Source organism: Rattus norvegicus, chromosome 2 (assembly GCF_021556685.1).
Source record: "Rattus norvegicus strain SHRSP/BbbUtx chromosome 2, alternate assembly SHRSP_T2T, whole genome shotgun sequence".
Classification (NCBI taxonomy): domain Eukaryota; kingdom Metazoa; phylum Chordata; class Mammalia; order Rodentia; family Muridae; genus Rattus; species Rattus norvegicus.
In genome coordinates, this window is record NC_141535.1 from 90,039,989 (window position 1) to 90,057,018 (window position 17,030).

Consider the following 17,030-nt stretch of genomic DNA (forward strand, 5'->3'; position numbering starts at 1 on the left):
AATTATGTATATTCCTGTGCATATACAAATGCATTTACATGTAAAAGTACACATACACCTATATGTATACACAAACACACATATATGTATATATAAGAATACATATTAGTTTATATTTATATATACAAATATATATGTGCAATGCACTTCAATATGAACAGCAATTCACATGATGTGAATATTTAGTAATATAAGTCTAAGAATTATGAAAAACAACGAATCTATACTCCGAAAATTGTGGTAGAGTTGAAAAAAAAACAAAGAACACCTAGATAATTTTGATATTTTACAAATTCGCTCAAGTCTTCTTGGATAAGAATTATATGTGCAGATTATTGTTGACTAAAAAATCAATACATAAACCAAAATTTAAGAAGAAAGAAGGGATGAACGGTAGAACGAAATGATTAACTTCTTTAACTTCATTAAAAATCTCCCTTCCCAAATCTTCCTGAAATAGATCAATACATATTCTACTCCACTCCAGAATTATGCAATACTAGGGTTTCCTGTTAGAGAAATGATCCTTTCAAAGTATTCCCAATTACTGAATCATAATTATACATTTGTTCCCAAACGCAAATTTCTGATCCCCTTACCTTTCTGAAGATGTCAGTCCCAAATAATGAGTCTCTCAAAGTTTGACCCCTTAATCCACGCGGAGCTATGCGCACAGATGATCTGGAAAGATCCAAATTATTCATGGAAGAATCTTTTAGCATTGTTAATGCACACAAGAGATGTTTTAATAGTATAAAGTTTGATTCTGGAACCTGTTGGAACAGGCTAAACAAAGAAAAAGGAGAATTTTAGGTTAGACCAATTTGAAATAATGTAAGTTAGAAATATAACTACGAAGAACAAATAGGGTAAATGTTTTGTAGACAAACTCATAGTATAATCAGATCTCAAAGGAAGTTAGAATATATAGCTAGAGTATTACATAAAATATTTTCTGCAAATCACTTTTCTGTACAGCATCATGGAAAAACATTTTTAAAATTCTTTATGAATGTCAGTGTACTAGATGTATGACTGCTACCTACAGAAGCCAGAGGACGTTGGCAGGATCCAGGGTATAAGAATGAATGAAGATTGTTGCAAACCATGTATGTTCTGTGTGTGAAAACATCCAGTGCTTACAAACAGCACACCAACTTTCTTGCCAGCCGGGGGACACCTTTAACATCTAATGTATTATAATTGCATGACACAGTCTTATAACAATCTAGAACATAAGGAGCAGAATCACACTCATGATTCTACTCAATGCCCTGGTATTGGAATGAATGAAGATTTGAAGACCATGTGTGATCTGTGTATGAAAATATCCAGTGTTTTTCAGCAGCAAACCAACTTTCCAACCACCATGGACTGGAGATATATTTAATATCAAATGTAGTATGAATCCATGGAACACTCTGGTGACACTCTAGAAAATAAGGAGCAGTAAGCACACTAGTGATCCAACACAATACAATTATAAAAGATTCTGCTACTGCAAGAAAGAGATGCAGGGCACCTGGGTGCAATGGGAGCTCAAAGCTCCGGATAAATATGAAATCCTCCTATGGAGTATCAGACAGAAAAATGACTCAATGAAGTCAAAGCTATTCCTTAACTAGACATCTCTACATAGTTATAGTTGAGAAAGAATTCAGTAATAGATTCATGTTCTAATCAATGACTTATATTGACCATGGGAAATATCACAATACCATGATAACAATTAAAGGAAGCAAGTAACCCAGAGGTATTACATGCACATACTTAAAAGTTGTCTCACACATGAACTAATCCAATACTCTAGCCAGACCTGAACACAAGGTTTTAAGTAAACTGTCTTCTAAATCATGACATTTAAAGGAGACAACTCCCAAGTAAGTTTGAGACATGGTTCAACACACTAGCTTGTGAAAGCAGAATGTTAATAAAGTGAAAATACAAGTCTGAGCGAAGGGAACCTCTTGGCATAGGACATCATTGCTGCTTGCAATACTAGAAACACAAGCCTATATATCTTCCAAAAGCACTGCTTCTTTATTGGTGCAGTTCCCCAAGTGCTTAATGTATCATTACCTTTCGATGGCATTAAATTCTCCAGACAGAGTTCCTTTTTCTGGGATGCAAAGCCAATTTTCATACTGGATCAAGGTAAGTGTGGTTGAATCAATGTTAATAATAAAATCCTGTTTTATTGATATGAAACAAAAAAAGTAATGGTCAATGTATATTGTAGATAGTACTTGAGAAACATTTTTTGAAATTAGCACTTTATACCAGTGATTCTTATGTTGTGGGTCATAATCATTAGGGGGTCCCATATCATATATTTTCCATATCAGATATTCTATGCATTTGTCTTTATAATCATATCAGGAACAAAATTTGAAGTATGAAGAGAAGCAAAATGAAGTAATGGTTAAGAGTCACAAAACCATGAGGAAATATGTTAGTGTTACAGGATTAGGGAGGGTGAGAATCAGTGGTTGAGAGCCTACTTCCCTAAAAGACCCCAAACTGACGTCTCCCCAGAATCTTGGATCAAATGTGGAAACTAAATGCAGGATCTTGTGTTTTCTTACCTAAGACATGAATCAATTAAGCAGAGTCATGGTTGCTATAACAATGAATTAAAACTACAGTCTGTTCATATTGCCTCTCCTGATTTCTAGTCCACACCACTCCTTGCAATCACTGATCTGCACTCCAATTCCCAGGCCAAAGCTCTCTCTGCCTGAAGGAAGGCAACTCCTATGTGGATATCCAGAGAGGAGCCTATCATAACTGCTCTCTGAACGGCTCCAACCAGCAGTAGACTGAAATAGGATGTAAATAGCCATAGCCAATCATTGGATCTTATGGATCTATGAAGGACTTTTTGGTAGAAATGCAGGAAAGATTCTGTGCCTGGAAGAAGATAGGAACTCCATAGGAAGAGCTACAGAATCACCTAAGCTGGTCCACTGTGAAATAGTAAGGGCTGAACTTCGACCTGAAAAGGCACCAGATGCTGCAGCACATTTATAGCAAATGTAAAGCTTAGTCTCCATGTGGGTCCCCCAACATAAGGAGCAGGGGTTACACTTAAGCTGTTGACTGTGAAAACCCTTCCCCACCTGAAGTCAGGGGCAGAAGTTATGCTAACCCTGAGGAGAGTTGATGTGCCAGGGAAGGAGGATGACCTAGGGCCCCTGACTGACTCAGAGAAGGAATGAGGGGAGAAGATGTGGGTGGCAGCATGCAAGATGTAAAATGAGCAAATAAATGTAAAATAGTAGTAGTAAGAAGAGGAGGAGTAGCAGCAGCAGCAACAGGAGGAGGATCAGATATTAAAAAATTACAACAAAAAAACCAAACCAAAACCACAGGCCTCTTTTTGGAAATAGGCAACTCTCCAAAAGTGAGAACACTAGAAAATACAGTGGTAATTAGAAATTAAGTAAAGAGATATGTTTGTAGACCAAGCCATGTAGAGTCCTGAGTAAGACTCCCATTTTAGCTATAACTTGTGCTGTCATCCTCCATTGTGAGTAACATCATTATATCTTCTTTCTTCTGGGCCAAATACCTGAGAAATGCTAGGTAACCTGTACCTTGTTTTCTGTCATATATACATTTTCTTTGCCTTTCATCCTTTTCCAAATATATGTCCTTTATTGATTCCCTGTAAATTTCTAATCATGCTAACAAGTAACTCTCTTTCACTATTAAATCCTTCCATATACCCCTTGGAAACAATCCCCTCTCAATAATTATCAAAAATTAAAATTAAATAAAAATTTAAATTTAATATTAAAAAATCAAATTAAAATTAAAAAAAATTATACACTGTGTGAGACTGTAGTGCCATAAATGGTTACACATTATACCCTCTTTTCTAAACAGATTTTCTTGCAAAAGGACATTAAATATGTCACTGGTCTGGTTTCACCACTCTGTAATTTATCATACTCTCAATACTGGAACCTCCCTGAGATGCCTCTCCTTCTATATCCTGGTCTCTTGCTGTAGCCTTTGATCACTGTGATCCTTCAGCTTTAAATCTGCAGGACCTCCCCCATCATATGCTCCAGCAGCAGGACGTAGTCCCCCTACATATATGTAGCAGATGTGCAACTTGATCTTCAGGTATGTCCCCTAACAGTTCGTGTGCAGACTGGCTCTGACTGTGTTTTCTACCACTGGTTAGTTTCTTTTTTCCTGGGCTGCTTTCTATGGCTTAGGTCCAAAGTTGTGCATATTCCTGTTGCGAATTGATGTATAAGAAAGAGTTGGTGTCAATGGAAATTCTACAGTACTGAGGTAAAGAAGAATGGATTGAAAACCAGGTTGTAAAGATGGGACTTTGAGGTAGGGACTGCAGTCATGATATAAAGTAAATAAATTAGAGAAAAATAAGTGTTTATGATAAAAGTAACAGTTACAGAATACCTGAGTAACATAAAAATATACCTGAAGTAGGTGAGGGCTAAAATAATGGAAAGAATGCAAAATAAAATACACTCATTATTTATCATTAATTATGTATATTCCTGTGCATATACAAATGCATTTACATGTAAAAGTACACTTACACCTATGTGTATACACAAACACACATATATGTATATAAAAGAATACATATTAGTTTATATTTATATATACAAATATATATGAGCAATGCGCTTCAATATGAACAGCAATTCACATGATGTGAATATTTAGTAATATAAGTCTAAGAATTATGAAAAACAACGAATCTATACTCCGAAAATAGTGGTAGAGTTGAAAAAAAAACAAAGAACACCTAGATAATTTTGATATTTTACAAATTCGCTCAAGTCTTCTTGGATAAGAATTATATGTGCAGATTATTGTTGACTAAAAATCAATACATAAACCAAAATTTAAGAAGAAAGAAGGAATGAACGGTAGAACGAAATGATTAACTTCTTTAACTTCATTAAAAATCTCCCTTCCCAAATCTTCCTGAAATAGATCAATACATATTCTACTCCACTCCAGAATTATGCAATACTAGGGTTTCCTGTTAGAGAAATGATCCTTTCAAAGTATTCCCAATTACTGAATCATAATTATACATTTGTTCCCAAACGCAAATTTCTGATCCCCTTACCTTTCTGAAGATGTCAGTCCCAAATAATGAGTCTCTCAAAGTTTGACCCCTTAATCCACGCGGAGCTATGCGCACAGATGATCTGGAAAGATCCAAATTATTCATGGAAGAATCTTTTAGCATTGTTAATGCACACAAGAGATGTTTTAATAGTATAAAGTTTGATTCTGGAACCTGTTGGAACAGGCTAAACAAAGAAAAAGGAGAATTTTAGGTTAGACCAATTTGAAATAATGTAAGTTAGAAATATAACTACGAAGAACAAATAGGGTAAATGTTTTGTAGACAAACTCATAGTATAATCAGATCTCAAAGGAAGTTAGAATATATAGCTAGAGTATTACATAAAATATTTTCTGCAAATCACTTTTCTGTACAGCATCATGGAAAAACATTTTTAAAATTCTTTATGAATGTCAGTGTACTAGATGTATGACTGCTACCTACAGAAGCCAGAGGACGTTGGCAGGATCCCGGGTATAAGAATGAATGAAGATTGTTGCAAACTATGTATGTTCTGTGTGTGAAAACATCCAGTGCTTACAAACAGCACACCAACTTTCTTGCCAGCCGGGGGACACCTTTAACATCTAATGTATTATAATTGCATGACACAGTCTTATACCAATCTAGAACATAAGGAGCAGAATCACACTCATGATTCTACTCAATGCCCTGGTATTGGAATGAATGAAGATTTGAAGACCATGTGTGATCTGTGTATGAAAATATCCAGTGTTTTTCAGCAGCAAACCAACTTTCCAACCACCATGGACTGGAGATATATTTAATATCAAATGTAGTATGAATCCATGGAACACTCTGGTGACACTCTAGAAAATAAGGAGCAGTAAGCACAATAGTGATCCAACACAATACAATTATAAAAGATTCTGCTACTGCAAGAAAGAGATGCAGGGCACCTGGGTGCAATGGGAGCTCAAAGCTCCGGATAAATATGAAATCCTCCTATGGAGTATCAGACAGAAAAATGACTCAAAGAAGTCAAAGCTATTCCTTAACTAGACATCTCTACATAGTTATAGTTGAGAAAGAATTCAGTAATAGATTCATGTTCTAATCAATGACTTATATTGACCATGGGAAATATCACAATACCATGATAACAATTAAAGGAAGCAAGTAACCCAGAGGTATTACATGCACATACTTATAAGTTGTCTCACACATGAACTAATCCAATACTCTAGCCAGACCTGAACACAAGGTTTTACGTAAACTGTCTTCTAAATCATGACATTTAAAGGAGACAACTCCCAAGTAAGTTTGAGACATGGTTCAACACACTAGCTTGTGAAAGCAGAATGTTAATAAAGTGAAAATACAAGTCTGAGCGAAGGGAACCTCTTGGCATAGGACATCATTGCTGCTTGCAATACTAGAAACACAAGCCTATATATCTTACAAAAGCACTGCTTCTATATTGGTGCAGTTCCCCAAGTGCTTAATGTATCATTACCTTTCGATGGCATTAAATTCTCCAGACAGAGTTCCTTTTTCTGGGATGCAAAGCCAATTTTCATACTGGATCAAGGTAAGTGTGGTTGAATCAATGTTAATAATAAAATCCTGTTTTATTGATATGAAACAAAAAAAGTAATGGTCAATGTATATTGTAGATAGTACTTGAGAAACATTTTTTGAAATTAGCACTTTATACCAGTGATTCTTATGTTGTGGGTCATAATCATTAGGGGGTCCCATATCATATATTTTCCATATCAGATATTCTATGCATTTGTCTTTATAATCATATCAGGAACAAAATTTGAAGTATGAAGAGAAGCAAAATGAAGTAATGGTTAAGAGTCACAAAACCATGAGGAAATATGTTAGTGTTACAGGATTAGGGAGGGTGAGAATCAGTGGTTGAGAGCCTACTTCCCTAAAAGACCCCAAACTGACGTCTCCCCAGAATCTTGGATCAAATGTGGAAACTAAATGCAGGATCTTGTGTTTTCTTACCTAAGACATGAATCAATTAAGCAGAGTCCTGGTTGCTATAACAATGAAATAAAACTACAGTCTGTTCATATTGCCTCTCCTGATTTCTAGTCCACACCACTCCTTGCAATCACTGATCTGCACTCCAATTCCCAGGCCAAAGCTCTCTCTGCCTGAAGGAAGGCAACTCCTATGTGGATATCCAGAGAGGAGCCTATCATAACTGCTCTCTGAACGGCTCCAACCAGCAGTAGACTGAAATAGGATGTAAATAGCCATAGCCAATCATTGGATCTTATGGATCTATGAAGGACTTTTTGGTAGAAATGCAGGAACGATTCTGTGCCCGGAAGAAGATAGGAACTCCATAGGAAGAGCTACAGAATCACCTAAGCTGGTCCACTGTGAAATAGTAAGGGCTGAACTTCGACCTGAAAAGGCACCAGATGCTGCAGCACATTTATAGCAAATGTAAAGCTTAGTCTCCATGTGGGTCCCCCAACATAAGGAGCAGGGGTTACACTTAAGCTGTTGACTGTGAAAACCCTTCCCCACCTGAAGTCAGGGGCAGAAGTTATGCTAACCCTGAGGAGAGTTGATGTGCCAGGGAAGGAGGATGACCTAGGGCCCCTGACTGACTCAGAGAAGGAATGAGGGGAGAAGATGTGGGTGGCAGCATGCAAGATGTAAAATGAGCAAATAAATGTAAAATATTAGTAGTAAGAAGAGGAGGAGTAGCAGCAGCAGCAACAGGAGGAGGATCAGATATTAAAAAATTACAACAAAAAAACCAAACCAAAACCACAGGCCTCTTTTTGGAAATAGGCAACTCTCCAAAAGTGAGAACACTAGAAAATACAGTGGTAATTAGAAATTAAGTAAAAAGATATGTTTGTAGACCAAGCCATGTAGAGTCCTGAGTAAGACTCCCATTTTAGCTATAACTTGTGCTGTCATCCTCCATTGTGAGTAACATCATTATATCTTCTTTCTTCTGGGCCAAATACCTGAGAAATGCTAGGTAACCTGTACCTTGTTTTCTGTCATATATACATTTTCTTTGCCTTTTATCCTTTTCCAAATATATGTCCTTTATTGATTCCCTGTAAATTTCTAATCATGCTAACAAGTAACTCTCTTTCACTATTAAATCCTTCCATATACCCCTTGGAAACAATCCCCTCTCAATAATTATCAAAAATTAAAATTAAATAAAAATTTAAATTTAATATTAAAAAATCAAATTAAAATTAAAAAAAAATTATACACTGTGTGAGACTGTAGTGCCATAAATGGTTACACATTATACCCTCTTTTCTAAACAGATTTTCTTGCAAAAGGACATTAAATATGTCACTGGTCTGGTTTCACCACTCTGTAATTTATCATACTCTCAATACTGGAACCTCCCTGAGATGCCTCTCCTTCTATATCCTGGTCTCTTGCTGTAGCCTTTGATCACTGTGATCCTTCAGCTTTAAATCTGCAGGACCTCCCCCATCATATGCTCCAGCAGCAGGACGTAGTCCCCTACATATATGTAGCAGATGTGCAACTTGATCTTCAGGTATGTCCCCTAACAGTTCGTGTGCAGACTGGCTCTGACTGTGTTTTCTACCACTGGTTAGTTTCTTTTTTCCTGGGCTGCTTTCTATGGCTTAGGTCCAAAGTTGTGCACATATTCCTGTTGCGAATTGATGTATAAGAAAGAGTTGGTGTCAATGGAAGTTCTACAGTACTGAGGTAAAGAAGAATGGATTGAAAACCAGGTTGTAAAGATGGGACTTTGAGGAAGGGACTGCAGTCATGATATAAAGTAAATAAATTAGAGAAAAATATTTAAGTGTTTATAATAAAAGTAACAGTTACAGAATACCTGAGTAACATAAAAATATACCTGAAGTAGGTGAGGGCTAAAATAATGGAAAGAATGCAAAATAAAATACACTCATTATTTATCATTAATTATGTATATTCCTGTGCATATACAAATGCATTTACATGTAAAAGTACACATACACCTATATGTATACACAAACACACATATATGTATATATAAGAATACATATTAGTTTATATTTATATATACAAATATATATGTGCAATGCACTTCAATATGAACAGCAATTCACATGATGTGAATATTTAGTAATATAAGTCTAAGAATTATGAAAAACAACGAATCTATACTCCGAAAATAGTGGTAGAGTTGAAAAAAAAACAAAGAACACCTAGATAATTTTGATATTTTACAAATTCGCTCAAGTCTTCTTGGATAAGAATTATATGTGCAGATTATTGTTGACTAAAAAATCAATACATAAACCAAAATTTAAGAAGAAAGAAGGAATGAACGGTAGAACGAAATGATTAACTTCTTTAACTTCATTAAAAATCTCCCTTCCCAAATCTTCCTGAAATAGATCAATACATATTCTACTCCACCCCAGAATTAAGCAATACTAGGGTTTCCTGTTAGAGAAATGATCCTTTCAAAGTATTCCCAATTACTGAATCATAATTATACATTTGTTCCCAAACGCAAATTTCTGATCCCCTTACCTTTCTGAAGATGTCAGTCCCAAATAATGAGTCTCTCAAAGTTTGACCCCTTAATCCACGCGGAGCTATGCGCACAGATGATCTGGAAAGATCCAAATTATTCATGGAAGAATCTTTTAGCATTGTTAATGCACACAAGAGATGTTTTAATAGTATAAAGTTTGATTCTGGAACCTGTTGGAACAGGCTAAACAAAGAAAAAGGAGAATTTTAGGTTAGACCAATTTGAAATAATGTAAGTTAGAAATATAACTACGAAGAACAAATAGGGTAAATGTTTTGTAGACAAACTCATAGTATAATCAGATCTCAAAGGAAGTTAGAATATATAGCTAGAGTATTACATAAAATATTTTCTGCAAATCACTTTTCTGTACAGCATCATGGAAAAACATTTTTAAAATTCTTTATGAATGTCAGTGTACTAGATGTATGACTGCTACCTACAGAAGCCAGAGGACGTTGGCAGGATCCCGGGTATAAGAATGAATGAAGATTGTTGCAAACTATGTATGTTCTGTGTGTGAAAACATCCAGTGCTTACAAACAGCACACCAACTTTCTTGCCAGCCGGGGGACACCTTTAACATCTAATGTATTATAATTGCATGACACAGTCTTATAACAATCTAGAACATAAGGAGCAGAATCACACTCATGATTCTACTCAATGCCCTGGTATTGGAATGAATGAAGATTTGAAGACCATGTGTGATCTGTGTATGAAAATATCCAGTGTTTTTCAGCAGCAAACCATCTTTCCAACCACCATGGACTGGAGATATATTTAATATCAAATGTAGTATGAATCCATGGAACACTCTGGTGACACTCTAGAAAATAAGGAGCAGTAAGCACACTAGTGATCCAACACAATACAATTATAAAAGATTCTGCTACTGCAAGAAAGAGATGCAGGGCACCTGGGTGCAATGGGAGCTCAAAGCTCCGGATAAATATGAAATCCTCCTATGGAGTATCAGACAGAAAAATGACTCAAAGAAGTCAAAGCTATACCTTAACTAGACATCTCTACATAGTTATAGTTGAGAAAGAATTCAGTAATAGATTCATGTTCTAATCAATGACTTATATTGACCATGTGAAATATCACAATACCATGATAACAATTAAAGGAAGCAAGTAACCCAGAGGTATTACATGCACATACTTATAAGTTGTCTCACACATGAACTAATCCAATACTCTAGCCAGACCTGAACACAAGGTTTTACGTAAACTGTCTTCTAAATCATGACATTTAAAGGAGACAACTCCCAAGTAAGTTTGAGACATGGTTCAACACACTAGCTTGTGAAAGCAGAATGTTAATAAAGTGAAAATACAAGTCTGAGCGAAGGGAACCTCTTGGCATAGGACATCATTGCTGCTTGCAATACTAGAAACACAAGCCTATATATCTTACAAAAGCACTGCTTCTATATTGGTGCAGTTCCCCAAGTGCTTAATGTATCATTACCTTTCGATGGCATTAAATTCTCCAGACAGAGTTCCTTTTTCTGGGATGCAAAGCCAATTTTCATACTGGATCAAGGTAAGTGTGGTTGAATCAATGTTAATAATAAAATCCTGTTTTATTGATATGAAACAAAAAAAGTAATGGTCAATGTATATTGTAGATAGTACTTGAGAAACATTTTTTGAAATTAGCACTTTATACCAGTGATTCTTATGTTGTGGGTCATAATCATTAGGGGGTCCCATATCATATATTTTCCATATCAGATATTCTATGCATTTGTCTTTATAATCATATCAGGAACAAAATTTGAAGTATGAAGAGAAGCAAAATGAAGTAATGGTTAAGAGTCACAAAACCATGAGGAAATATGTTAGTGTTACAGGATTAGAGAGGTTGAGAATCAGTGGTTGAGAGCCTACTTCCCTAAAAGACCCCAAACTGACGTCTCACCAGAATCTTGGATCAAATGTGGAAATAAATGCAGGATCTTGTGTTTCTTACCTAAGACATGAATCAATTAAGCAGAGTCCTGGTTGCTATAACAATGAAATAAAACTACAGTCTGTTCATATTGCCTCTCCTGATTTCTAGTCCACACCACTCCTTGCAATCACTGATCTGCACTCCAATTCCCAGGCCAAAGCTCTCTCTGCCTGAAGGAAGGCAACTCCTATGTGGATATCCAGAGAGGAGCCTATCATAACTGCTCTCTGAACGGCTCCAACCAGCAGTAGACTGAAATAGGATGTAAATAGCCATAGCCAATCATTGGATCTTATGGATCTATGAAGGACTTTTTGGTAGAAATGCAGGAAAGATTCTGTGCCCGGAAGAAGATAGGAACTCCATAGGAAGAGCTACAGAATCACCTAAGCTGGTCCGCTGTGAAATAGTAAGGGCTGAACTTCGACCTGAAAAGGCACCAGATGCTGCAGCACATTTATAGCAAATGTAAAGCTTAGTCTCCATGTGGGTCCCCCAACATAAGGAGCAGGGGTTACACTTAAGCTGTTGACTGTGAAAACCCTTCCCCACCTGAAGTCAGGGGCAGAAGTTATGCTAACCCTGAGGAGAGTTGATGTGCCAGGGAAGGAGGATGACCTAGGGCCCCTGACTGACTCAGAGAAGGAATGAGGGGAGAAGATGTGGGTGGCAGCATGCAAGATGTAAAATGAGCAAATAAATGTAAAATATTAGTAGTAAGAAGAGGAGGAGTAGCAGCAGCAGCAACAGGAGGAGGATCAGATATTAAAAAATTACAACAAAAAAACCAAACCAAAACCACAGGCCTCTTTTTGGAAATAGGCAACTCTCCAAAAGTGAGAACACTAGAAAATACAGTGGTAATTAGAAATTAAGTAAAAAGATATGTTTGTAGACCAAGCCATGTAGAGTCCTGAGTAAGACTCCCATTTTAGCTATAACTTGTGCTGTCATCCTCCATTGTGAGTAACATCATTATATCTTCTTTCTTCTGGGCCAAATACCTGAGAAATGCTAGGTAACCTGTACCTTGTTTTCTGTCATATATACATTTTCTTTGCCTTTTATCCTTTTCCAAATATATGTCCTTTATTGATTCCCTGTAAATTTCTAATCATGCTAACAAGTAACTCTCTTTCACTATTAAATCCTTCCATATACCCCTTGGAAACAATCCCCTCTCAATAATTATCAAAAATTAAAATTAAATAAAAATTAAATTTAATATTAAAAAATCAAATTAAAATTAAAAAAAATTATACACTGTGTGAGACTGTAGTGCCATAAATGGTTACACATTATACCCTCTTTTCTAAACAGATTTTCTTGCAAAAGGACATTAAATATGTCACTGGTCTGGTTTCACCACTCTGTAATTTATCATACTCTCAATACTGGAACATCCCTGAGATGCCTCTCCTTCTATATCCTGGTCTCTTGCTGTAGCCTTTGATCACTGTGATCCTTCAGCTTTAAATCTGCAGGACCTCCCCCATCATATGCTCCAGCAGCAGGACGTAGTCCCCCTACATATATGTAGCAGATGTGCAACTTGATCTTCAGGTATGTCCCCTAACAGTTCGTGTGCAGACTGGCTCTGACTGTGTTTTCTACCACTGGTTAGTTTCTTTTTTCCTGGGCTGCTTTCTATGGCTTAGGTCCAAAGTTGTGCACATATTCCTGTTGCGAATTGATGTATAAGAAAGAGTTGGTGTCAATGGAAGTTCTACAGTACTGAGGTAAAGAAGAATGGATTGAAAACCAGGTTGTAAAGATGGGACTTTGAGGAAGGGACTGCAGTCATGATATAAAGTAAATAAATTAGAGAAAAATATTTAAGTGTTTATAATAAAAGTAACAGTTACAGAATACCTGAGTAACATAAAAATATACCTGAAGTAGGTGAGGGCTAAAATAATGGAAAGAATGCAAAATAAAATACACTCATTATTTATCATTAATTATGTATATTCCTGTGCATATACAAATGCATTTACATGTAAAAGTACACATACACCTATATGTATACACAAACACACATATATGTATATATAAGAATACATATTAGTTTATATTTATATATACAAATATATATGTGCAATGCACTTCAATATGAACAGCAATTCACATGATGTGAATATTTAGTAATATAAGTCTAAGAATTATGAAAAACAACGAATCTATACTCCGAAAATAGTGGTAGAGTTGAAAAAAAAACAAAGAACACCTAGATAATTTTGATATTTTACAAATTCGCTCAAGTCTTCTTGGATAAGAATTATATGTGCAGATTATTGTTGACTAAAAAATCAATACATAAACCAAAATTTAAGAAGAAAGAAGGAATGAACGGTAGAACGAAATGATTAACTTCTTTAACTTCATTAAAAATCTCCCTTCCCAAATCTTCCTGAAATAGATCAATACATATTCTACTCCACCCCAGAATTAAGCAATACTAGGGTTTCCTGTTAGAGAAATGATCCTTTCAAAGTATTCCCAATTACTGAATCATAATTATACATTTGTTCCCAAACGCAAATTTCTGATCCCCTTACCTTTCTGAAGATGTCAGTCCCAAATAATGAGTCTCTCAAAGTTTGACCCCTTAATCCACGCGGAGCTATGCGCACAGATGATCTGGAAAGATCCAAATTATTCATGGAAGAATCTTTTAGCATTGTTAATGCACACAAGAGATGTTTTAATAGTATAAAGTTTGATTCTGGAACCTGTTGGAACAGGCTAAACAAAGAAAAAGGAGAATTTTAGGTTAGACCAATTTGAAATAATGTAAGTTAGAAATATAACTACGAAGAACAAATAGGGTAAATGTTTTGTAGACAAACTCATAGTATAATCAGATCTCAAAGGAAGTTAGAATATATAGCTAGAGTATTACATAAAATATTTTCTGCAAATCACTTTTCTGTACAGCATCATGGAAAAACATTTTTAAAATTCTTTATGAATGTCAGTGTACTAGATGTATGACTGCTACCTACAGAAGCCAGAGGACGTTGGCAGGATCCCGGGTATAAGAATGAATGAAGATTGTTGCAAACTATGTATGTTCTGTGTGTGAAAACATCCAGTGCTTACAAACAGCACACCAACTTTCTTGCCAGCCGGGGGACACCTTTAACATCTAATGTATTATAATTGCATGACACAGTCTTATAACAATCTAGAACATAAGGAGCAGAATCACACTCATGATTCTACTCAATGCCCTGGTATTGGAATGAATGAAGATTTGAAGACCATGTGTGATCTGTGTATGAAAATATCCAGTGTTTTTCAGCAGCAAACCAACTTTCCAACCACCATGGACTGGAGATATATTTAATATCAAATGTAGTATGAATCCATGGAACACTCTGGTGACACTCTAGAAAATAAGGAGCAGTAAGCACACTAGTGATCCAACACAATACAATTATAAAAGATTCTGCTACTGCAAGAAAGAGATGCAGGGCACCTGGGTGCAATGGGAGCTCAAAGCTCCGGATAAATATGAAATCCTCCTATGGAGTATCAGACAGAAAAATGACTCAAAGAAGTCAAAGCTATTCCTTAACTAGACATCTCTACATAGTTATAGTTGAGAAAGAATTCAGTAATAGATTCATGTTCTAATCAATGACTTATATTGACCATGGGAAATATCACAATACCATGATAACAATTAAAGGAAGCAAGTAACCCAGAGGTATTACATGCACATACTTATAAGTTGTCTCACACATGAACTAATCCAATACTCTAGCCAGACCTGAACACAAGGTTTTACGTAAACTGTCTTCTAAATCATGACATTTAAAGGAGACAACTCCCAAGTAAGTTTGAGACATGGTTCAACACACTAGCTTGTGAAAGCAGAATGTTAATAAAGTGAAAATACAAGTCTGAGCGAAGGGAACCTCTTGGCATAGGACATCATTGCTGCTTGCAATACTAGAAACACAAGCCTATATATCTTACAAAAGCACTGCTTCTATATTGGTGCAGTTCCCCAAGTGCTTAATGTATCATTACCTTTCGATGGCATTAAATTCTCCAGACAGAGTTCCTTTTTCTGGGATGCAAAGCCAATTTTCATACTGGATCAAGGTAAGTGTGGTTGAATCAATGTTAATAATAAAATCCTGTTTTATTGATATGAAACAAAAAAAGTAATGGTCAATGTATATTGTAGATAGTACTTGAGAAACATTTTTTGAAATTAGCACTTTATACCAGTGATTCTTATGTTGTGGGTCATAATCATTAGGGGGTCCCATATCATATATTTTCCATATCAGATATTCTATGCATTTGTCTTTATAATCATATCAGGAACAAAATTTGAAGTATGAAGAGAAGCAAAATGAAGTAATGGTTAAGAGTCACAAAACCATGAGGAAATATGTTAGTGTTACAGGATTAGAGAGGTTGAGAATCAGTGGTTGAGAGCCTACTTCCCTAAAAGACCCCAAACTGACGTCTCACCAGAATCTTGGATCAAATGTGGAAATAAATGCAGGATCTTGTGTTTCTTACCTAAGACATGAATCAATTAAGCAGAGTCCTGGTTGCTATAACAATGAAATAAAACTACAGTCTGTTCATATTGCCTCTCCTGATTTCTAGTCCACACCACTCCTTGCAATCACTGATCTGCACTCCAATTCCCAGGCCAAAGCTCTCTCTGCCTGAAGGAAGGCAACTCCTATGTGGATATCCAGAGAGGAGCCTATCATAACTGCTCTCTGAACGGCTCCAACCAGCAGTAGACTGAAATAGGATGTAAATAGCCATAGCCAATCATTGGATCTTATGGATCTATGAAGGACTTTTTGGTAGAAATGCAGGAAAGATTCTGTGCCCGGAAGAAGATAGGAACTCCATAGGAAGAGCTACAGAATCACCTAAGCTGGTCCACTGTGAAATAGTAAGGGCTGAACTTCGACCTGAAAAGGCACCAGATGCTGCAGCACATTTATAGCAAATGTAAAGCTTAGTCTCCATGTGGGTCCCCCAACATAAGGAGCAGGGGTTACACTTAAGCTGTTGACTGTGAAAACCCTTCCCCACCTGAAGTCAGGGGCAGAAGTTATGCTAACCCTGAGGAGAGTTGATGTGCCAGGGAAGGAGGATGACCTAGGGCCCCTGACTGACTCAGAGAAGGAATGAGGGGAGAAGATGTGGGTGGCAGCATGCAAGATGTAAAATGAGCAAATAAATGTAAAATAGTAGTAGTAAGAAGAGGAGGAGTAGCAGCAGCAGCAACAGGAGGAGGATCAGATATTAAAAAATTACAACAAAAAAACCAAACCAAAACCACAGGCCTCTTTTTGGAAATAGGCAACTCTCCAAAAGTGAGAACACTAGAAAATACAGTGGTAATTAGAAATTAAGTAAAAAGATATGTTTGTA

General features: G+C 36.2%; 1 protein-coding gene across 1 annotated transcript in view; it reads right to left on the bottom strand.

Annotated features, from left to right (window-relative positions):
• Tgap1l1 (GTPase activating protein testicular GAP1 like 1) overlaps positions 1 to 17,030 on the bottom strand; it is a 144,303-nt gene that overhangs the window by 46,540 nt on the left and 80,733 nt on the right. The window contains exons 32-39 of the mRNA XM_087636522.1: positions 15,651 to 15,760; positions 14,171 to 14,357; positions 11,127 to 11,236; positions 9,647 to 9,833; positions 6,600 to 6,709; positions 5,120 to 5,306; positions 2,080 to 2,189; positions 600 to 786 (exon numbers count right to left, since the gene is read on the bottom strand). Of these exons, the coding sequence (XP_087492648.1) occupies positions 600 to 786; positions 2,080 to 2,189; positions 5,120 to 5,306; positions 6,600 to 6,709; positions 9,647 to 9,833; positions 11,127 to 11,236; positions 14,171 to 14,357; positions 15,651 to 15,760 (1,188 nt within the window). The remainder of the gene's footprint in view (positions 1 to 599; positions 787 to 2,079; positions 2,190 to 5,119; positions 5,307 to 6,599; positions 6,710 to 9,646; positions 9,834 to 11,126; positions 11,237 to 14,170; positions 14,358 to 15,650; positions 15,761 to 17,030) is intronic.